We start from the raw sequence: 25,518 nt of genomic DNA, 5'->3' as shown, positions 1-25,518 counted from the left end.
TTCATTTATTATCTTCATTACCGTCTCCTTTAGCCTACACGTCATAACCGTTTCAAAACCGAAACAGTAAATAGATTTTTAGATATTCGTTTTTTAAAAAAGTAAATGTTATGAAATGTAAACAGCATTAACTATGTACTATATAGTAATAAGCATGCAATGAATGATAAAGTACATACAGTGCCACTACCAGGATATATCGACTGAGTCGATGTCTGTTATCACTCCCTCCCTCCCTCAAGTTGCTTTGGCGTCATGGAGTCGTCGTCATCGCCAGATCATGCAAGCGAGGCTAAGCTAGACTATTTGCTTTCTCGTTTACTCACTCTTCTTAGAAAAAAGGGAAGCTGAGTCTTCTCTCTCCCCTTTTACTGGATACGAGCAAATAAAATTGACACGACATGCTACGTTTGTTGTGACGTGGCATTTACTGGAGGGAACAGGAAAAAATAAATTAATGGAAGATGAGTTCAGGATGATGGTGTCAAACAAAATGCACGCTATATGATCTTCTTTATCTTTTCGACAGAGTGGCTATCAAAAGAAAGCTACTTGTTGTTTTTTTTCCTAACATAAATGCCTGAAAGACTGTTTACAAAATCCATGAACAAAAATAACTTTCAGAATATTTGAAAACTTCTTTTCTTCAAAGTTTAAGAGATACTTAGCCTAATGAAGCTTTCGCATTTTGTCCCCCATTTACAAGAGAGTAGTATAAATTAAAATTATTGTTTACAACATCTTTGCTGAAAATAGATGTATATCTTTAGTTGATTTTGTGGGGAGAACAATTTACGATGGGATCTTAAAAAAAAAAAAAAAAAACTTTTCTGAAACTTTTAAAAACCGTGAAAAATTCAATATATTTACTTTCTGTAAGAAAATCGTACACCAATAATTTGAGTTATATCTCTCTTGAAAAAATTAAAATAAAATAGAAAGTTAAAAAAAAAAACTTTTAAAAACCTAAGAATAAAATTGATTGATAGAAAAATCATCAGACTAGAAATTTCAACTTCATCCGGTAGATGTCAACCACTGGAGGATGTTTGTTGCCATCTAACAACGAGATAGGCAACCAACATTTCTTTGCTACACTGTAGATTGCATAGAAGACAGGGAAAGTACTAATTTGAAACGGGATATGGAAAGCTACCGTTACCCGTGAAGATAATAACGGATTTACTCCGAACTCAGACGAGATAACTGCAGTGAGAAAAACCACATATCCTTTTATTATAGGCAACCAGCATGTCTTTAATTCTGTACAGGTTGCATAGAAGCCAGGGAAAGTGCTAATTTGAAACGAGATATGAATAGCTATGGTTAACCGTGAATATATTACGGGTTTACTCCATTATTAACGGTCAGTCGAGATAATTGCCCTAGTTATGTACACAATGTAGTACAAAAAAAAAAAAAAAAAAGAATTCAAAAATTCGCTTTCTTTCAAGACTTATCGTGTGAAGTAACAGACAAAATAATAATAATAATAATAATAATAATAATAATAATAATAATAATAATAATAAATATAATAATAATAATAATAATAATAATAATAATAATAATAATTATTATTATTATTATTATTATTATTATTATTATTATTATATGCATTTCTCCCATACTCTCATATTATTATTGTTACATTATTTATCGTTACCCCATTCATTTCTCCACCCACAATATTGGTTAATTACTGCATGGGCATTGCCTCACCTACCCTTTCACGATAATTCTCTATACAATGATTGCAAGAGATACCGGAACCTTTGGAATGTTGTAATTAAGTGAAAGCATGTGGTTCACAGGAATGCAATATGGTTGACCACCGCTTAGAGCTCAAAGGTTGTTCATTGTAATGGAACTATCTACTTCCGCTCATTATTCACAAAGGGAAATATTGTCAGGGTTCTAACTGTTTTCGTCAGGGTTGCCAGACTTTACTGTTTATTCATGAACATGATAGCAGTAAATATTACGTAATTCATATCATTCCCACTTCACCAGGTTGATCAGTTTGCAATGCATCCTCTGAACAAGTTTATTATTGACTCCCGAATACAAAGAAAGTTATTTCCGAACAATCAAAAACTATCAGTTTAATGTTACTTGATCTGTATGCTATTAAAATAACATTGTTTTCTTAAGTGTTACGAACTAATAATTAATTAATTATCTTTTCAGCGCGAATGTATCTCAATTCACATTGGACAAGCTGGAGTCCAAATTGGCAATGCTTGTTGGGAGTTGTACTGCCTGGAACATGGAATCCAACCTGATGGTCAGATGCCTTCCGACAAAACAATCGGTGGTGGAGATGACAGTTTCAACACATTTTTCAGTGAAACAGGCGCCGGCAAACATGTACCACGAGCTGTATTCGTCGATCTTGAACCTACAGTAGTCGGTAAGTAAATTCAAACTGATTATTATAGAACATAGGGATCATTAGAGGTTGTGAGGTTTATTGTGACTCAGTTTTCGCTAAAGCACTGTGGCGGGCCGGCGGTATGCGTTTGCGTAGACCGGCACCCACACAAGAGAGTTTTGTAATTTCCCAAAATACTTCTATTTAGTCAACCAAAGTTTCTGCAAAACACCAACTATAACTCGAGCGGTAAAGTTATACTGGAAACAGGAACTCGGCTAACAAAACAGTCTGAAGAATCTTAGTATTACACGGTAGCGTTGGCCGTGGCCAAGACTTATCTTCTAATGGAAACAATGGAATCGTTATCCTGATTAAGGTTTTATAACCAAACAATCCTTTGGGATATCTCTTGAAACAAAACTCGACAAATATGTTCCTTGCAGTAAGCCTGCAGTTTATTGGCTCTAAGCAAATTACAAGAACCAGAGCCGGGGCGATAGTGTAAGTACTGTGTCTATATATAAGAGAGTTTAACTTACGTGGCGACGTTCCAATAGGTAGTAAAAATAACTCACTGAATGTCACTGAATAAAACAAACTAACTGTAGCACTTTTCACAAATAAAACAAAACTGCACTAGACTGGGAGGGCACGAATCAGTCCTAGTGGGTAGGTAGGTAAGAGGTATACTATTTGATCTACCGGTCTGCGAACAGACATCAAATAGGGTAGGCTACCAGAGGTTAGGAACAGGTTACCGTTTGATCTACCGGTCTGCGAACAGACATCAAACTGGGTAGGTGTAAAGGTTACCGTTTGATCTACCGGTCTGCTAGGCAGACATCAAACAAAGTTGGTTACCAGAAGGAATTAAGGTTACCGTTTGATCTACCGGTCTGCGAACAGACATCAAACAAGGAAGGTGTAAGGGTTTACCGTTTGATCTACCGGTCTGCGAACAGACATCAAACAGGGAGTCACTATTTGATTACCGGTGCGTTTTAGGCCAGCTAAGCAATAAACTTAGAGTCTGTCAAAACACACATCAAATAGGGGTGCGACAGAACTTTAGCCGTCAACTTCCTAAGCTTGCCAGCAGTTTCTGGAGCGAGTCCGGGCTGAAGCGAAACTTGCGGAAGTAGATTGCCAAGTTCGGAAGGAGGTAACTTTAGCCGTCAGTTTCCTAAGCAGACCAGCAATTATGGGAGAACCCTGGCTGAACCGTCTTGCTTTCAGAAACAGATTGCCAAGTTACTGTGAGGATTAGGTAGGGTAGTACTTTGACCGTCAGTTTCCTAAGCCGACCAGCAATTATGGGAGAACCCTGGCTGAGCCATCGAGCTTTCAGAAACAGATTGCCAAGTACTGGGTAAACCAAGGTAGTGAGGTAGGTAACCAAGAGATTGAGTAGGCAGGCCTCCGTAGAGGCAGAGAGGTTTGAAGGCAGAGGGATGGACAACTAGAGACTTCTTCGTGATAAGTTCCTGAACTGAGACGTACCTAACGAATTGCGTACTCCTCGTAGTCTGCACGTCTCTGAGGGGTTCAGGAGAGGGACGTTGTCCGACGAGAGAGGCCAAAACATGCGTTTTTAAGGGCCTCGGTCGGAGGTGCAAGCGGCACCAATTTACGGTCTGTGTGCAAAATAGTAACGTGAGCAAACGTTGCACGAGGACCGTAAGGTCAGAGGTTGAGCATGCGTGGAGATCTAAAAAGTACCTAGGGCGGAGCCCGAGGGGGACCAGTATCCTGAAAAGAAAGATTATTGGCTTTGCACACGATTTTCGGGTGCAGATGACCTCGGAAGAGTTCCACTCTGAGGGGTGGAGCGACTAACTATTGGAACGAGCCATGCCATTAACATCTAGATTGGCTAGTACAAGGTGCCTTGGGCGGAGCCAGGCCAAAGATAAGATTTTGTGTGTGCGCATGCGTGTGCGTGTGATGTGTAGTCCTTGAGTTTAGGTGTGTGAGCCCCTTTCTCTGGAAGAATGAGATTACATTGAGATATTACAGAGAATGGTACAAATAGTATCTTAAACTATAAACATATACTAAACATAAAAGATTTCAAGTAATAAACTTGAAAGGTTTTATACATAATGAACTCAAGACCCTTCAACAGTTTATCTTACTCGTTTTCGACCAAAGACACACATATATATTTAATGTTCTGAAGAACGAAAAGAATCTTCTTTCAGAAGCAAAAATGACATTTTAAAGATACACAAACTATATGGGTTTTCTTAACAGTATTCTACCACTAATAATAATAATCTAACTTGTTAAAAGACTACATCAATATAAAAAAAAACTAAGCTTCTGTATCGAACCAGAAGGGGAGAATGTTTATCTTAACTGCGGTTGACCTACAGGTCAGAAAGGGGGAACTCGGTGAAGGCAGACAGGATGTCTGGTTTCCAGCTAGGAAAAAAAAGAACACTCAACACGAATTTGTATTTTAAAAGAAGTAAATGAAATACGAATTCTGTTGCAGTTTTTAAAAAAAATAAAAAGAAAAGAAATAATTATTCGCAAAAAATAGTTTGCGAATTTGCGGCACTACAGTCCTTCCTCCTAGGGAAAGAAAAATTTTAACTGTAAGGCAAAAATTTTTCGTACTAACTACAATCAAAGTAAAAAAAAAATTCCAAAATTAAATTTTAACGATAGTTCCGAGACCTAGTAACTCTTTGATTGAGATGAGGTGAATCATCTTGTGATTCCTCGTTAAAAGTTATTTCACCAGAAGCAGCTCGATAAGTGGCATTAAGAGCTGGACTATTTGATTGTACACCTGCAATGATTGTTGGCTTAAAACATATGGTTCTGATACAGTCTGAATTACACCATTTATTTCTATGTCTACAACAATTAAACTTAAAACTACAATACACACAAAGAAATATCAGAATAGTAAACATGATTATATAAGTCAAAATAGAATAAGAAAATACGTGATTACTTTGTCTTATCTGCCATTCTTGTTCATTAATTAATTTTTCAACATCCTCAACACGATGGCTGGCATATTGTAAATCTGTAACTTTGTGTATGATATGATTTAACGGCAAAGTAAATTCCATATTCTTAATATTGATCTTTGAGTTTGAGAATATACAACAATCAATGCTATCATTTAGTAGTGGAAGCAAATCTTTACTTGTACTGTTACTTACATATATTTCCTGAGAACTGATTAAGGAATTTGGACCATAAGCTTTACAGTTTTTATCTAAAGTTAATTTTCCAGTTTTATGAATCAAAACAGTTTTCGACACATCATTTCCACAAACTATTGTTAATTTTTCTGGGAATGGCGAAGCAAATAGCCATTCATTATTATCTAATGAAATCCATAAAATATTTCTTAATTCTACTATACGTTTGTTACAATCTGCTGGAATTGATTTAACAAAATCAATAAGTTTTACTTCACAGTCTTCATTACTATGTGTAGGTTTTAACGGAAATGTTTGTTTGCAAACCCTTGAAAATGAAGTTAATTCCTTACAAGTATTAAACATATGTTCATCAATTTTACCATAATATTGTTTTGATACTTCAATAATCAAATACGGATTTTGAGGCTGTATAAAGAAATACTTATTGTCTTTAAGCTCAGTTGGAAATGGAATTAATTTATACATATTAAATCTTAAACCATCAGTCAAAGGTAAACTAATAACATAACCAAGAATTTTCTGATTGATGAAAACATCTAAATCTACAATTTTTAATAATGCATAACCTATTGAAGAGCCAGGTGGAATGGGTAATGACATGCCTTGTGGAATCACAGAGGCGCTTAATTTAAAATGTTCTAATATCTCTTTAGGAGTAATTACATGAGGAGATAAAATACCAGATTGAGCATTTAGAATGGATTGTAACAAAATTTCAAATGCGACATCTAATTCTTCTAACATAAGTGAAATAGAATGCAGATAATTATCCCATTCGACCTTCACTTCAAGTTCGTTTATCGAATGCATAAATGTTTGACTACGAGCATTAATTTCTCTTTTAACATCTTCTAAACCTTTTTGTAAAACTCGTTCATTATGTTCAATAGACAACACAGTATTATTAATAGTTTTCAAAGTGGCTTTTACAATAGTCATTGATTCTTTAGTTAATTTCAAAAAGTTTGACTGTTCATTTTCTAATTTACTAATTTGTTCTGTATAGTAAGTAGCATCTTGAGAATCTAAAGTACCAAACAAAATTTTCGATATTTCACCAACAAAATTAAATATTCCTCTTTTGGTTTTCACCTTGGTTTTGACAATTTGATTTATGACTGAATTAGTTTGCTCAACCTTGTGTAGTTTTCGGATAAGTACGTCTAATCGAGGTTCTCGACGAGAACGATCGGAATAGATAACTCTTGATTTGTATAGTTCGTTTGCTGTTCCCAAGTAGGTGGAGACACGGTGCAAAGTTTGTTCATAATCGGACAGATTAACAAAGGTCACAAGCTTCCATTGTCTGTTATATAAAACTGCTTCTCCTAAGAAGTCATAATATATACCAACAGTATTTGTTATTGTCTGAATTTGAGAGCTAGTGACATTTGCTGTCTGGATAATCGGAAGAATTACCGCCAAGCAAGCAAACAACGAGAGAGGATGTCTCATGATGGCTGCGAACAAAAATGGAAACTACATTACCTACTAATAGTATCTACTAATAATATAACTTTAACCTATTAGCATGAACTACAAATGTTTTTCTTCGATTAGCAATAGTACAATTAACACCTTTAACTTTAACTACTTTGTATGGACCGATCCACTGTGAACCCAATTTCTTGGATCGTCCTCTTCTAACAGATTCATCTTTAAGTAACACTTGATCGCCTACTTTAAACAATTGTTCTTTATGAGAGGCGGTCGTATCATATTGTTCTTTGTTTTTAACTTTAGCTTGTTTCAGTTTTGTTCTAGCTAACTCGTAACTGTTCTGAAGCTTCTGCTTTAGGGTTTTGATGTAATCATCATACGCGTAATTAATGTCGGTAGTTTGTTTCTGTAATATACCAGGGATGTTAGCCATCCGGCCAAACATCAACTCGTGTGGAGTATAGTTAGTTACTGAATGTGGAGTTGTATTGTAAGCAAAAGCAGCGTATGGCAACCAGACGTCCCAGTCCAGTTGGTTTTCAGACACATAATGCCTCAGATACTCAGCAAGAGATCTATGAACTCTTTCAACGAAGTTAGCTTGAGGGTGGAATGCACTAGTATGTAATTTCCTAATCTGGAACATGCGACACATTTTCTTAAAGGTATCGCTCATAAAATTAGTACCTTGATCGGTTAAAATGGTTTGAGGTATACCGAAAACACAAACAAATTTCGTCACAAAGGCTTCAGCTACGGTTTCTGCATCTTGTTGCTGTAGGGGAATGGTCACTAAATATTTCGATAATTCATCTTGGCATGTTAAAATGTATTTGTTTCCGAGAGAACTCTCAGGAAACGGCCCTACAAGATCTAAAGCACATTTCTCAAATACTACTTCGGGAGTGGTGGTCAAAACCATTGGAAGTTTGACATTAGGTTGGGTGAGTTTGTTCTTTTGACACGACTCACATTTCTTTATGTATTCTTCGACATCGGTGTTTAGTCTTTTCCAAGATTTCGGATCGATATTGTTCAATTCTAAGTACGATTTGATTTTAGCTATAGTTCGATGAATACCTTGGTGTCCACCGGTAGGAAGGTTGTGAAACTCTTTCAAAATCCTACTCTTTGTTTCTTCGTCAAGGGCTATGCAATACGACTCAATGCATCAGCATTGGTATTACGGACACCTGCTTTATAAACAATCTTATAATTATATTCTTCTAACTTAATTCTCCATCTTAAAAGTCTACTACTAGGATCTTTTACACTAAACACCCAAAGCAAAGGTTTATGATCAGTCACAAAGGTTGTTTCCTTTCCAAAGATGTATGGGCGGAATAGTTTGGCAGCCCAAACTATCGCAAGTAATTCACGTTCGGTTGTGGAGTAATTTCTTTCAGCATTATTTAGTGTACGACTAGCGTAAGCGATTGGTTTGTCTTGACCAATTTGGCCCTGAGACAAGATAGCTCCAATTGCGACTTCTGAGGCGTCACAGGTAATAATAAAGGGACGGCTCATGTCAGGATATTGAAGGAGAGGTGGTGATGTCAATTTTTCCTTCAAAGTTTGGAACGCTAGTTCTTGTTTGGTTTCCCACTTGAATGGAACATCTTTCTTTAACAAAAGAGTGAGAGGTTTGGCTATATTGCTATAGCCTTCAATAAATCTACGGTAATAAGAACTTAATCCTAAAAATCCACGCAATTGCTTGACATTTTTCGGATGCGGAAAATGTAACACTTTCTCAATTAAGCGAGGGTCTGGCTTCAGACCTTGATCTGTTATTTGATGTCCTAAATATGTTACTTCTTTTCTAAGAAATTCGCACTTATCAGGCTGAAGTTTGAGGTTGTAGGTTCGAAACCTATCAAATACAAGTTTCAATCTTGACATATGGTCCTTTAAGTCTCTACTATAGATACAACAATCGTCTAAATACGAAAAACACTTTAATCCTTGTAATCCGGATAGAACAATATTCATCATTCTCTGAAATGTTGCGGGGGCACCGCATAATCCAAAGCTCATGCGATTATACTCGTAATGACCATATGGTGTACTGAAGGCGGTCTTACTACGGTCTTCAGGTTTAATTCTAATCTGCTGGTACGAACTGGCTAAATCCAAGGTCGTAAAGTATTTCGATTGCCCTAACTGATCTAGTATTTCTGTAATATTCGGTAAAGGAAAGCTATCTCCAATAGTAATCTGATTAAGCCTACGAAAATCTAAACATATACGAATCTTAGGTTTGCCTGATGCGTCCATCTTTTTCGGCACTATTAATATTGGAAAATTCCAAGGACTCTTGCTTGGGGAAATTATACCTTCATCTAACATCTTGTCGATTTGATTTTGTACTTCTGCCTTATGTACCTCGGGAATACGGTACGGTTTCTGAGTCACGACTGTACCTCGTTTGTCGGGATGAATGGGGATGCTATGTTCAATCACATCAGTATAGGAGAGTTTGTCTCCCTCTAAATAAAATAAATCATGATATTCTTCACAATGCGACAGTATTAACGCTTTCTCTTCTGGATTCAAATGGTCTAATCGCAAGTTCTGCCTAAGTACTTCTAAACGCGATTTTAATCCTTTAGTTTGACTTGCATTGTCAGATTTGCTCAATGCATAAACACTATGAGATTTTGTCATATCAAGAAGTGGTTCAAAATCTAAAGAGATTGGAGGAATTTGTACGTCTACCTCATTTTCAGTCAAATTCAAAATGCTAGTTATACATTTGTTATCGGATGCTTTAACTATAGCGTCTGGCAGGAATACACCGTCTGCCAAAGTACGTTTGGACAAAAATCCTATCTCATTATTTTCAGTCTTAACTTCAATTAGCTTTTCAGTACGTGCTGGGATCTTTACTTTAGTTCCTACATCAATTTTCAATTCAGCTTGTCCGTCATACGAAATTACACAATGATGTTCAAGAAGAAAATCTCTGCCTATTATACCGGCTACATTAGGAGGTAATAAATCACTACGCATTACATGAAAAGTATGAGTCACTCTGTTCTTGCCTATTTCTAATCTAAGATCTAATGTACCTAAAGTATGGGCATGAAAATTATTGAATCCATGCACTGGAGTGGAGTCACATCTATGTATCTTTCTCAACATTGACTCACGTAAATGGCTATACTTAATAAGCGATAGATCTGAGCCTGAATCTAATAACATGTCGTAATTCTTATTTAAATCCATCATTCGTACTTTAATTTTACCCTTTTCATCGATTATACTCTTAGTGGAACATTCGCATAATTGGGCGTAACGTCCAATTGTATCAGACTTAACAGAATTTCGATCAGGTTTCTGAGGTGGGGACACCTTCGTACAATTATTACTCGTTTGTTCAGTGGAACAAAGGAAAATCTTCTTAACATTATCATTCTGATTTCTATTACTATCAACACGTTTCTCTAATTTAACTCTGGAGGAGTTGTGTTTCGATAAACAACATAAAGACTTATTCTTGCTACAAGATTTTGGCTTGGTGCTGTGGTCAGCACGGCATTTCTCTTTCAATTCACAATCATGCGTGTCAAAGGCGGGATGACGACGCGGTGAGACATTACTCGGGTTTGGTCGCGGAGAAGGTTTGCGCGGTGTACGGCGCTGAGGACACACATACACTGGGCGACGCGGCGAAGGACTACGCGCTGGACGTTGCTGAGTGCGATGCGGAGAATGACTATGCGATCGGCGACGCTGAGTGCGACGCGGAGAATGAGTACACGCTGGGCGATGACATTGAGGACGGTGCGGAGAAGGATCTCGCGCTGGGCGACACTGAATGCGACGCGGGGAACGGCTTCGCGTTTTGCGGCAACGAGAACTACGCGGAGAAGGACTGCGCGTTTGCCGGTGATGAGAACAACGCGGAGAACTTGTGTTCTTTCGGGTACAAACATGGATACGTTTCTTAGCACAAGTATGGGTACGCTTTTCACGACAATGATATGAGTGTGTACAACGTAAAGCACAACAAGAATTGGAATCCTCTAATTTGTCACTATTTTCACTACAATGTTTATCATGCGGTTCTTCATGCGAGTCTACTGAATGATCACAATCTTCTAAACAATGAACCTTTTTCCTAAAATTTCTTCTATCCTTACGGGAATGAGAAGAGTTATGAGAATCTCTAGATTTACTTTCAGAATGCTTTTTCTCGGAAAATTTCCTATTTCCTTTCTTCTCTGACTTATGGTTATGATTTGAAGAATTTGCCCTATCTTCATTCTTAGAATCTAATGGCTTTCGTCTCTGAGACAATATGTGCGATTCTTCAACTAGAGCGAAATCTACTAATTGAGCGAAACTATCATCTTCTGTACTTTTACCACGAATTACTGTTTGAATGCGGGGATCGCTAATTCCCTGGACAAAAGATGCTTTTGTCAAATGATCAATAAGTGAATGAGCACCAGCTCTTTCAGTTTCACGACATATTTTCGAAGCAGCAGCTTTCAGATCAGCTCGAATTGTATCTAACTTGCTAGCCCATGAGCTAATACCCTCATTTTTGCCTTGCCTGGCAGAAAACAATAAACAAGCATAATAATCAATAGATCTATGTGTAGCATAATTCTCTTCTAAAATTGTCTTAACTGCTTCCCAAGTATCTACGTTCAATCTAACTAAAATACGATTTCTAGGTTCTCCTAAAATTTTTGACTTAATAAACTTCAATAATACAGGTTTGTCACGGGGGTTAACTAACCCTTGAGCAATTTCACAACTATCAATAAATTGCCTCAACTTAGAACGATCTCCTGTAAATGGTTCTGCAATAACCTGAATTGCTTGAGAAACTTTAACATATTCTGGATGTACGTTACTTCCGTCAGCTTCTGCCATGATTAAAAATTCAAATTACGTTTCAACGTAGAAACAACAAATTAAATAAATGAATGAACCTCTTAGATTTGCGAAAACTCGAAGGTTTGAGCAATAATGGTTTCTGAGAGGAATTTCTCACTTAACCTAACTAAATCTAAATTCACGATGAGTTTATCACCTGTATGTTTGATCACGAGGGATTTATTCACCTATTCGGGCTTTAAAATGCCTAATTTTAACACTAAAATGCACTGCACTTATTTAAACACTAATGAACTGAAATCACTAATGTGCGTTTGGCGTCACGATACAGTGAGCAGGATGTTTTGCTGATTGATGGCCAGTCAAACAACAAAAGCGTCCTTTTCCCCTTTTCGCTTCCGCCAAGGAGGATGGAATGAAAGTTAAACAGATGGAAAAACTTTCAGCACACAATAAATACCACACATGCAAAATGCACATGCACAAAACACAGTTCACTTAAATAACTTAAACTGGTATCAAAGTTTACGATGTCACAATTATTCCTGATATCCTAAGGCTGTGCAAAAAGTTCACGATATCCTAGGTTGTTCAAGATATCCTAAGTTGTTCAAGATATCCTAGGTTGTTCAAGATATCCCACCGCTGCCACCAAATTATGTGGCGGGCCGGCGGTATGCGTTTGCGTAGACCGGCACCCACACAAGAGAGTTTTGTAATTTCCCAAAATACTTCTATTTAGTCAACCAAAGTTTCTGCAAAACACCAACTATAACTCGAGCGGTAAAGTTATACTGGAAACAGGAACTCAGCTAACAAAACAGTCTGAAGAATCTTAGTATTACACGGTAGCGTTGGCCGTGGCCAAGACTTATCTTCTAATGGAAACAATGGAATCGTTATCCTGATTAAGGTTTTATAACCAAACAATCCTTTGGGATATCTCTTGAAACAAAACTCGACAAATATGTTCCTTGCAGTAAGCCTGCAGTTTATTGGCTCTAAGCAAATTACAAGAACCAGAGCCGGGGCGATAGTGTAAGTACTGTGTCTATATATAAGAGAGTTTAACTTACGTGGCGACGTTCCAATAGGTAGTAAAAATAACTCACTGAATGTCACTGAATAAAACAAACTAACTGTAGCACTTTTCACAAATAAAACAAAACTGCACTAGACTGGGAGGGCACGAATCAGTCCTAGTGGGTAGGTAGGTAAGAGGTATACTATTTGATCTACCGGTCTGCGAACAGACATCAAATAGGGTAGGCTACCAGAGGTTAGGAACAGGTTACCGTTTGATCTACCGGTCTGCGAACAGACATCAAACTGGGTAGGTGTAAAGGTTACCGTTTGATCTACCGGTCTGCTAGGCAGACATCAAACAAAGTTGGTTACCAGAAGGAATTAAGGTTACCGTTTGATCTACCGGTCTGCGAACAGACATCAAACAAGGAAGGTGTAAGGGTTTACCGTTTGATCTACCGGTCTGCGAACAGACATCAAACAGGGAGTCACTATTTGATTACCGGTGCGTTTTAGGCCAGCTAAGCAATAAACTTAGAGTCTGTCAAAACACACATCAAATAGGGGTGCGACAGAACTTTAGCCGTCAACTTCCTAAGCTTGCCAGCAGTTTCTGGAGCGAGTCCGGGCTGAAGCGAAACTTGCGGAAGTAGATTGCCAAGTTCGGAAGGAGGTAACTTTAGCCGTCAGTTTCCTAAGCAGACCAGCAATTATGGGAGAACCCTGGCTGAACCGTCTTGCTTTCAGAAACAGATTGCCAAGTTACTGTGAGGATTAGGTAGGGTAGTACTTTGACCGTCAGTTTCCTAAGCCGACCAGCAATTATGGGAGAACCCTGGCTGAGCCATCGAGCTTTCAGAAACAGATTGCCAAGTACTGGGTAAACCAAGGTAGTGAGGTAGGTAACCAAGAGATTGAGTAGGCAGGCCTCCGTAGAGGCAGAGAGGTTTGAAGGCAGAGGGATGGACAACTAGAGACTTCTTCGTGATAAGTTCCTGAACTGAGACGTACCTAACGAATTGCGTACTCCTCGTAGTCTGCACGTCTCTGAGGGGTTCAGGAGAGGGACGTTGTCCGACGAGAGAGGCCAAAACATGCGTTTTTAAGGGCCTCGGTCGGAGGTGCAAGCGGCACCAATTTACGGTCTGTGTGCAAAATAGTAACGTGAGCAAACGTTGCACGAGGACCGTAAGGTCAGAGGTTGAGCATGCGTGGAGATCTAAAAAGTACCTAGGGCGGAGCCCGAGGGGGACCAGTATCCTGAAAAGAAAGATTATTGGCTTTGCACACGATTTTCGGGTGCAGATGACCTCGGAAGAGTTCCACTCTGAGGGGTGGAGCGACTAACTATTGGAACGAGCCATGCCATTAACATCTAGATTGGCTAGTACAAGGTGCCTTGGGCGGAGCCAGGCCAAAGATAAGATTTTGTGTGTGCGCATGCGTGTGCGTGTGATGTGTAGTCCTTGAGTTTAGGTGTGTGAGCCCCTTTCTCTGGAAGAATGAGATTACATTGAGATATTACAGAGAATGGTACAAATAGTATCTTAAACTATAAACATATACTAAACATAAAAGATTTCAAGTAATAAACTTGAAAGGTTTTATACATAATGAACTCAAGACCCTTCAACAGTTTATCTTACTCGTTTTCGACCAAAGACACACATATATATTTAATGTTCTGAAGAACGAAAAGAATCTTCTTTCAGAAGCAAAAATGACATTTTAAAGATACACAAACTATATGGGTTTTCTTAACAGTATTCTACCACTAATAATAATAATCTAACTTGTTAAAAGACTACATCAATAAAAAAAAAAACTAAGCTTCTGTATCGAACCAGAAGGGGAGAATGTTTATCTTAACTGCGGTTGACCTACAGGTCAGAAAGGGGGAACTCGGTGAAGGCAGACAGGATGTCTGGTTTCCAGCTAGGAAAAAAAAGAACACTCAACACGAATTTGTATTTTAAAAGAAGTAAATGAAATACGAATTCTGTTGCAGTTTTTAAAAAAAAATAAAAAGAAAAGAAATAATTATTCGCAAAAAATAGTTTGCGAATTTGCGGCACTACAGCACAAACTGGTTTGTTCGCAGTAATTTCGGCTATCGCTATTGCGGAACACACTTTATCACAGATTGCTTGAGGAATAAAACTCGCGTGCACACGTGCTAATCTAAGAAACTTCTAAATTTCTTTGTTGTGCAGGCGATGTTGGTATAAACAGGCAGCCATTCAAATGGGTCACTTTTCTTTCGTGGAAGTTTTCAATGCTGGATTGCTGTGCGTGTACGAGAGTTTGTAATGATAAATTGAGCACTGTTACACATAAATATAAGTAGATCATAAGTCAGTAAGTTTGAAAAGCAGGACCCAGATTTTGTTGACCTAAATATTGCAGAATGACTTACAATTACAAGAAAATTCTTTGAAATAGAAGTTTAAGGAAAGTAATAATACTAATAATGGACCATAAAATTGTCAGAAGTTTTTATGAAAATATGTTTCATCCGGTCAATTTTGTAAAGAAAAAGTGATTTGAGTAACACATAAACAAGCAAGTAATAGGGCTAATATTTAAGTAGTTGTTCATTTTTTTTTTCATTTTATCTCGTGCTTACTCATCCACAACATCACACATTCATTTCATCCAAGTTTATCTGGGATAAGTTCGAGTTTGGATACTTTTGGTTTTGATTTGTGAAACTGTTAAAATAAAAGTTTGGAAGAAATAACTGACATTTTATTTTAATTTTACAGAAGAGGATTGAGACATGAATGTTCAATCTATGTTTGAACATACAGTAGAGCATCGATTATCCGAACGTCGGTCAACCGAACGACCGCTTAACCGAACTGTGTACTCGCTCGCACCTGTTACTCTCCCACCCTACCGTCCATCATCCCCCTCACTCCCAAACCAAGTTTCCCACAGTAGTCGCCGCACTTAGCCACCGCTGGCGGAACATTGCTTCTAATGGGGCCTTCATAAGGCGCTGCTGACCGGCCAAGCCGCCAGTCGCTGTGTTTCAACAATCAGCACACTTCTGTCGGTTTGGCACTGGCTGTAGAAGTAGCGGCAGTATCAAAGCTGTTCACAGCTGCGCCAGCTTAGAGTTGAGGCGTGCCGCTCCGCGCATGGCAAATAAAAATGTACAGTTCGATTATCCGAACAAACCAGTTTTCCGAACACCCATGTCCCCCAATTACTTCGGATAATCGACGCTCTACTGTACTGATAATAAACCCTCTATCGATTTTAAAATTAATTTTCATCACAATTCTCCGAAAGGAACTGTCGCTAAGAAAAAAGTCAACATTCTCTATCTGCTCTTTTCTGAAAAAAGAAAGAAAGAAAAGAAAGAAAGAAAAAATGAAATGGAATTAAGTTTCTAGTTTACAACCTACGTTCATGCCCTTTAGGCTTGAGGACAGTGAATGATTAATGACAGTGAGTGATTATCAAATAATTGGTGGAGTGATAATGAAAAACCCACAGACATGATCTTATCCATGACCAGAAGTGAACGTTGAATCACAGTGACCCTTACGGTTGCTGTTATTAATATGGAGAATGAATGGTCTGGTTTCAATGCGATTCTCTAAATCAACATTCTTAATTTATTCACAAATAACAGTTTATGATATGGATAGCCAGAACCGATTCCTGGCGGAACCGGTTTTCGGCTCTGAACGGATCCGGTTCTAGAAGATCCGGTTCGGAACTGGTTTTTCGGATCCAGGTCTGAAACCAGTTCTTCGGATTCAGGTCTAAAAACGGGTCCTAAGATCCGGTTCTGGAACCGGTTCCGGTGGCCATCCCTACGCTAAACCCGAGCTGCTTGCAGGTTGTGAACAGTGTGCTAGATGAAATGGTGGAAGCTACAGGCAGGCGCCCAGGCGGCGACCATTTGTCTCATTTGCCTAAACAAACTGTGTATCTGGCAAACTCATTGGCTAAACAGGCAAACTCATTTGGCTAAACACCCACTGGTAGAAAAAAAAATGATTTTCTGGGATGCACAAACGGGTCTGGGAGGGAAGGGCACAAGCGCGTGGTCCTCTTTGCAGTGTTCTGAAGGTGAACTTTGTGCCTCCTTTACGGTTTCTAAGATTCGGTTCTGGAACTGGGTTTTGGATCCAGATCTGGAATCGGTTCCAAAACCGGTTTTGAAAATCGGATCTCCAAGAACCGGTTCCTCGCAGAACCGCTTCCGTCAGAACAGAAACGTTGTGGTCATCCCTAGTTTATGAGACAGATTTTTAATCTTACGGTACTTTAAGTTCACAACTAGTGTCCGTAAAATTTGAGTTACTCCATATTTGACGCGGCTTTTGAGAGAAGTCACAGCGTATAAAAATTAACAGGGAAGAAAACTTTAAATATGCAATAATTCTTGTATACAGCTTGTAGCGATAAAATGTGTACTAGTTTCCTTAGGCCTGAACTATACGTACACTAAAAACGCGACGTTAACAACGCAGTGTTAACGCCAGCCAATTGGGCCAATGCTATTGGATGAACTACACGAACGTTTTCAACGCGGAGCGAGGACGCACTAACCAAGCGTTGAGAATATTCAACTCGTCTAAGCGCGTAAACAATGCAGTATCTATACGAAGTAGAGAAAATTTAAAAATACTCAGTGGCGTAGCCAAGAGTAGGGGCTTATAGGAAGTCTCACTTTAGTAGAAAAGGGAGGAAAAATTAATATAATCAATAATGCAATCTACGCTATTAACATCACATTTGTTGCATACAGAAGTATTTTTGGAAGCTCGGAAGCAATAAGTAATGCTCTCCACGTACAAAGTTTAGTGTATTATTGCAAAAATGATTGTTGTAAACTGGAAAATACAAAATTGGAAAAAAAAAAGGACTATTTTAAGCTACTGAAAAGAGGCGTTGACGTACTGTGTATATACACTACGTATTTGGAAATTAAATTTGGTGTTAAATATTAAAATTATACTAGTTGAACCCGCGCTCTTTACACAGCTCATCATTCACATATGAGCATGAATCTCCTTGTCATTCCTCACATCTGTGCATGTCCCTTTACAGATACAAGTGAAAGAAGTTTTGATTTTTTTTTAAATCAGCAAGTGGTACCATAAAGGGGATATTTTTTCGATTATTTTTTCAGTATCTTGCACCATTTCCAAGATTTGAGCCTACTCACGGTTGGAGTTTCTAATTCATGTATGATCAGTATTTTCTTTCTTCTTGAACGCAGTATGTAATAAGATAATACATTACACACACAATTAATTGTAATGTCAGTGATACATGGTGTTCATTAAGCAAAACACTCCAAAAATAAAGATTCATCTTAGACTGAAGAAATGTTTATCCTTCGTTTTTCATTATCATTTGATCATGAAACAAATGTCGAAGAGATACACTAGCTCTATGTACAAGTGTGTGGTGTTGGGATGTATAACACGTAACATATAATGCTTTACTTTTTAAAATTTCAATACTTCCAGTGTAGCCCTAAAAAAAAAATAATAAAGAAACAACGACCATTTTTTATAAATATTCAATTAGAACTGAATAATTTGCACAAAATTTGCAATCGATCAGTGAAAACGGCATCTTTCTAGAGTTTGTGGTTTCCGATTTTAATTGCCAAAAGAATTGGCCCCAAACATATAAACGTCCACAAAAATATAAACTTTTCTTGACCACAAACATATAAACCTAGCATTTTAATATATAGATATCACAGAATTTAGTTCTCAGGAAGTAAAGGATACCAAAATAAATTTGAAGAAAAAATCGGTAAAACCGAAACATTAAAATTTGAGTACATTTAAAAAGAAAAGTAACTCCCCTTACAAAACAGTATGTTAAAAGAAACAAAAATGGCGAAGGTATTCAACACCGTTAAGAAATTAGATTGTTTCTGTCATGCAAAACCTATCTAAATTATTCTACTTGTTTGTGCCTTTTCAGATGAGGTTCGAACAGGGACTTACCGACAACTCTTCCATCCTGAGCAGCTCATTACCGGAAAGGAGGATGCGGCGAACAACTATGCCCGAGGTCACTACACAATTGGCAAAGAAATCGTGGATTTGGTTCTGGACAGAATAAGAAAACTGGCTGATCAATGCACTGGGTTACAAGGATTTCTGATTTTCCACTCTTTTGGTGGAGGCACTGGATCTGGCTTTACGTCCCTTCTCATGGAAAGGTTGTCCGTGGACTATGGAAAGAAGAGTAAATTGGAGTTCTCAATCTATCCAGCTCCTCAGGTAAATACTATAGAGCATTTTCATTACAAATACACAGTGCGACACTTAATAAACGAGTCTATGAACTATAAATGCATAAACAGGTAGTCCAGTTCCTAGGTAGTCAAGTTACTTGGGTTTATTCGAAGTAGGACTTCCTTTGTCCAATCAGTTTTGCACGATCCACTGCGTCATGGAATGACTTCTGGAAGTCCTAGAATGTAATGTTGTTCAAGGTTCTCGTCACTGCTCTTTGGATGTGGAAACAGACAAAAAATAAAATAAAATAAATCCTTTAGCGGTGTCTTTAATTTGGGGAAAAGAAAATATTCATAGAGGGACAGATCTGGCGAGTATGAGGAGTTAGACCAAAAACTCACAGATGCAATGATTGCATCTGTTTCTTTAAATCTTTCGTTATTATTCGGCGAACAATCTCCTTGTTCATCCCCATGAGATCTGATAGTACCTTGAGACTTATGTTTCGGTCATTTAAAATGGTATCCACAATCATTTCAGCTCTTCTGACAGACCCGCTTGAACCTAAGCTCTAGTCATTTCCCACAGATTCTCTCCCAACACTGAAATTCCGCAACGAGTAAGGTAATTGTTCCCATAGAACTTTTTTCAACATCTCAAACTTTTGCGTTCGACTTTTTCCTAAGTACGCACAGAACTTGATATTCACTCTTTGTTCTATTGTTTAAACAGTTACGAAGTATTACAATATCAGCCTATACTTGGCCGTGTCACTCGCTACACTAGCGACCGGCCGAGCTGGACATTACTGCACGTGTTTCTAAGGTCACCTGTGCCAAAGCTAACTTCGTAGCAAAAAAATTCTCTCTTTTCCTAATTGTGTTCAAGTCCTCTTACACACTAAAAATTCTAATCTTGATCTCCATCGACCTCTATGGCTTTCATTTTTATTGACATTTTTCTTACTTGAGATGAATGCATTTGATACATTTGATATTTGTTCCTTGCAAGTTACCAATAATTCAGTATTCTCTCACTAAAATCGATTATTTTCATTGCATTTGCGACAAAGTTTTGTCAAATAGATTGAACTACCGTTGTTCTCTTGTCATTCATTTCAGAATCCCATTCTCTTCTTCATCTGCTTCAGAAAATAATCAAAGATTGGTTTTGATCTAAATAAATAAATAAGGTAAAATAGATTATTTTCCCCTCAGACCCTATTTTTCTTATTTCAGCAGAGTCTACATTATCATTCATTCGACTTTTCTCTTCATTTACGATCCAGTGACATGTTAAACTTAGATAAAATTATATGTGCAGTGAGATTGTATCACCACATCTATGCAAAAATCTTCATATTATTAATTTCATGTTCTGAGTATACTGTGAAGTCATGCTTATTGTTTTCCATACTACAGTTTTCCAGTGTTGAGTCTGTTGTGATCCAGTGAAAAAGAATGGTTTATTATTTTTTTTTTATCTATTTCAAACACGTTCGTTCCTTTCGATCTAATAGCTTATTTCTGCTGATTTTTATTAAAATTTTCCATATTGTTCGCCAATCTTTTTCATTCTTTCATGTATATAACTTTAACTTTGGTGGACAGGGTTCTGGATCGAAGGAAAGGAAACGAACGAGGTACAACTGTCATGATTTAAACGTACACAACATTTTATTTCTTTTTGATATCCTGCAAAGTCCAGTGAAGTTTATCCGATTTCATCATCCATCAATCCCTTCATCGATTCCATCATGATGAGTCGATTAATCTCTGAATTCGCCAAAGTAATTCAGACTTGATTCTTTTCAGTGATTCGATCCATGGAACGAATCATTTCAGAATTACGTAATGCTAGTTTGATCAATGATCATTAATATTATCAGTACATGGAAATTAACTAAACGTTTAAAATAGCTTCACTTTAACAGCACTTAAAGACATTTCAGTAACATGCTTTTATCTGAGCATTTTAGTAACTGGCTTTGCAATGCAGATTTATTTATTTTTCTTCAATGTGAGTGAGTTTTCTAGACATTCGTTGCTTTCTTATTAATAATTAGATACGTATCTCCTAGACATCTAACTTTTTTTTTTCTTATCAATTGAGATTTTACGTCTTCAGATCCTCAGGTGCAGACCTAGGTTCCATTTATCTATATCTTTGAGTTTAATTTTAAAAAAATATAAAAATGATGGATGATAATGAAAGATGGACATCCAATTTCTCAAACATGCAATTTCTTCAAACTATCTGTTCAATGCACGGTTATATGAGAATTTGGTTGCGTGGTATATTAATATTTAGACTGTCAAAAATATCAAATATCTTTTGTTTTGTTAATAATTGTGTAATCTTAAATAGATCACAGAAAATTCCTGTTCATAAATATCTGGCTAAAAATCCTATTATTTCTTCTAGATCTACAACTCATAAACCTAAGAACAGTTTGTTCAAAGTGATCGGTATAACGTCATCTGTTAAATATCAATCTAAATGCCAATCTCCAGTTCATAATACAAAAGAACAAAGAACTGAAAATAAATTAACTTTATATTAATAATAGTTAATTCTTTTTCTGAGTTTTATTTCTCTTTTGGATAGTTGCCCACTGTGTATAAAGACTATTCAAGTTGTCAGTTATTGAGGTACTCACACAACTACTACCAGGATAACAGAATTTCAGGTTGACTTTCTTATTCCTAATGTTTGAACAGTAATTCTTTTTATTCTTAACTCAATTCAAAGATCAGATATATATATATATATATATATATATATATATATATATATATATATATATATATATATATATATATATATATATATATATATATATATATATAGAGAGAGAGAGAGAGAGAGAGAGAGAGAGAGAGAGATTTCTTGCAAGGTCCCTTTCATTTGTCTGCAATAGTTAACAGAGAAATGGGTGTTGATTATATTTGTCAAAGTACGAATTTATTGTTCATTCACAGTGAAAAAGAAAACTTCATTTACAGTCGTTTTCAATGTATCTTTACACTATTTCAGTCAACTAATGATTTGAAATTAAAATTTTTACGTAATATTTAGGTCGTGTAGGCTGAAAGAGGAGAAGGGCAGTGAGTAGTGGTAAATGAATTGCTGAGTTGAAAATATATCAGGAAATGGTGGAAAACAGTACAAGACCAAGAACATGATCTTATCCATGGCCTGGGAGCTGGAATGAATGTATAAATGTTCACATCAATGACGAACTCTCCTCCATTAGACCTACTGGACCTCAGAATTGAATTCTGTATTTCTGATTAATAATATTAATGATAACTTATGTATGTATTCAATTACTATAATGTAATATGATGTAATTCTTTAATATAATTAGTAACATGTGTAAAGGGGCAGATTACTAAAAATGATGCAAGAACTAACCATTTTTCTTTTGCCCGTTTCTCGCAAGTCAAAAGAGATAATGAAATGTAACTTACCACAATAATAGATAATGTTATTCTACACCCGAAAATATGAATCAAAAGAATTTTTAATGTTGCTGTCCATTGAAATTACAGTGTGGCCAGAATGAATTACCCAAATATCTAAGTCAAGGCATCGGCTAGAAAAATGAACTCAACGGTAATTGATGACTTATCATGTTGTCTTGGTTCCTTGTTAACTACTTTTTAAATAATATTTGTATTTAGTTTGTAATTAAAGTTACAAAAATAAATAGTTTTGTAATAACAAAACAAAATAAATAATCTGTAATTTCTATCGATGGCACCACTGAAAATTCTTTTGATTCGTATTTTCGGGTGTAGAATAACATTTTCACTTACGAGAAACGATCAAAAGAAAAATGGTTAGCTTTGGCATCATTTTTAGTAGTCTGCTCCCTTAATAACACACAAACTGGAGCTTAAAGAACAGAACAGTTAAGAGAAAGAAAATGGTTGCTTAGCAGCAAACATCTACAAAGAACTCTCACCTTATCACATTTCTGCATACAATTTTACTCATTCCCCGGACCTGTTGCCTTATCCTGTAATCCAGTTTCTTGGAGGCGAGATAATTGATGGGGAACGGTCTATAGGCCTAATGTGAGAATTAATCGTGCTTGATGGCCTGTGCACTGTATTCAAGCCTCAATTGTAGTTTGCAGCTTCTTCATAATCTCGGCAAAAGCAACTCAATTCTACTCTCAACAAATTAACCATTATAAATTGTTATATTAAGGAATGAAATTATATATTTTATGTTAAGAGTTAAAATAACATTAGACTAATTACATTTGTTTCGTTCTAGGTGTCCACTGCCGTTGTTGAACCTTACAACTCCATTTTGACTACGCACACAACTCTGGAACACTCCGACTGTGCCTTCATGGTGGACAATGAAGCTATCTACGATATCTGCCGAAGAAATTTGGACATTGAGCGACCCACGTACACTAATCTTAACAGACTGATCGGCCAAATTGTTTCCTCCATCACAGCATCTCTTCGTTTTGATGGTGCCCTCAATGTTGATCTCACTGAATTCCAGACCAACTTGGTACCATACCCTCGAATCCACTTCCCTCTGGCAACTTATGCTCCTGTCATTTCTGCAGAAAAGGCATACCACGAACAGCTGACTGTCGCAGAGATAACAAATGCCTGTTTTGAGCCTGCAAACCAGATGGTGAAATGCGATCCTCGTCACGGAAAATACATGGCTTGCTGCATGCTGTACCGTGGTGATGTTGTGCCCAAAGATGTAAACGCTGCCATTGCCACCATTAAAACCAAGCGTACCATTCAGTTCGTCGACTGGTGCCCCACTGGATTCAAGGTGGGTATCAACTACCAACCTCCAACTGTTGTTCCTGGAGGCGATTTGGCCAAAGTGCAACGCGCGGTCTGCATGTTGAGCAACACAACAGCTATCGCTGAGGCTTGGGCTCGGCTTGACCACAAATTTGACTTGATGTATGCTAAGCGTGCTTTCGTCCATTGGTACGTCGGCGAGGGTATGGAAGAAGGTGAATTCTCGGAGGCCCGCGAGGATCTTGCAGCCCTCGAGAAGGACTACGAGGAGGTCGGTGTTGATTCCGTCGAAGGAGAGGCCGATGAAGGCGATGAATATTAAAACAAAAACAACATATTTTTCATTCTCTTCTTTAATCAGTATTTATTTTTGTGACAAAAGAAAAAGAGAATAAAGTATCGTATGTCATCCATTGATCCAAAAACAAATCATTACATCTGCACAAAGAATTTTTTAAAAAAATATTTGTCTGGCAGGGATTTTTGTAATTAAAAATTCCATTTAAGACATAGATTTTTTTGTTATTACAGAAATCTTGAATGAGAAAATAAAAACAAATAGGCTATGTACTATGGAGACAAAAAATGTTCATTATATCATACTAAAATTTCAAAGAAATCATTTTACACAACATATATTTAAAATATTATAAATCATAATCATTCCAGCTGGAAGATTTATATTTATTTCATTTTGTATTTTATATTATTTTGGATTATTTTAAACTTTTTTACTGGGGCCAATTTTAGCCTGATATTCTGGAAATAACGAAAATTTATTTCTCTACAGAGAAAGGAAGAGAATATGTATGAGAAAGAAAATAAATTATTCTAAAGAATTAACGTTTCAGATTCTTTATTTTAACACTATTTTTGACACCAGAGATTCTCAACCTATTCTACTGATGTACCACCATATTTACTATAGAGAATATTAATGCGCCATCAGTTATTCTGGAAAAAACACATATATATATATATATATATATATATATATATATATATATATAATATGAAATAAAATCTTTGAATTTAACGTCCCACTATTATTCCCTTTAGGCTAAGGGAGACGATGATGATGATGATGATGGAAGAATTGGTGGAATGAGAAAGTTGGAGTATCCCGAGAAAACTCACGAGCATGATGTCGATCATAAAGTTACTTGACCAAGGATCGAATATATATATACAGAATTTATATATTTTCTTGAGTGAGATGGTTAGCTAAACGTAAACATGCCTTAACTTTAATCTTAAATTGGGTTCAATGTTTAACTTATTCCTGTGTTTGATTTTTACCTACATAATACAAGAAAATCCACATTTAAAGAGGTAAATAATAGAAAGCACCAATAGAAATTGTGTAGCTTTACCATATGGAAAGAATGTCGAGAAAGATCTTTTTTGACTACCACATTTCATATTTTTCTCAGCCCAGAGAAGTTTTTTCACACAAGTTTGTAGAAGTTATGCGTACCATCCCGTAGTAATTCGTGTATCATAGGTTGAGAAATCATTTTGAACACGATCTCCATTCAGAAGAGAAACTGAGTATCTTTATTATTTGTGAATCAATACAAATGACATAATTATTAAAATTACGTCAAAATAATGGGGTGCGAAAT

At 36.8% G+C, this 25,518-nt stretch overlaps 1 protein-coding gene across 1 annotated transcript in view; it reads left to right on the top strand.

Annotated features, from left to right (window-relative positions):
- LOC145672134 (tubulin alpha-3 chain) overlaps positions 1-24,732 on the top strand; it is a 53,384-nt gene extending 28,652 nt beyond the window's left edge. Inside the window, exons 2-4 of the mRNA XM_081741450.1 lie at positions 2,191-2,413; positions 18,844-19,145; positions 23,391-24,732. Of these exons, the coding sequence (XP_081597576.1) occupies positions 2,191-2,413; positions 18,844-19,145; positions 23,391-24,215 (1,350 nt within the window). The 3' untranslated portion in view covers positions 24,216-24,732. The remainder of the gene's footprint in view (positions 1-2,190; positions 2,414-18,843; positions 19,146-23,390) is intronic.
- Positions 24,733-25,518: the final 786 nt, after the last annotated feature.

Source organism: Thermobia domestica, chromosome 15 (assembly GCF_964235325.1).
Source record: "Thermobia domestica chromosome 15, izTheDome1.hap1.1, whole genome shotgun sequence".
NCBI classification, from domain to species: domain Eukaryota; kingdom Metazoa; phylum Arthropoda; class Insecta; order Zygentoma; family Lepismatidae; genus Thermobia; species Thermobia domestica.
Note: the sequence above shows the minus strand (reverse complement) of the source record. Positions and strands in the feature narration are given on the sequence as shown.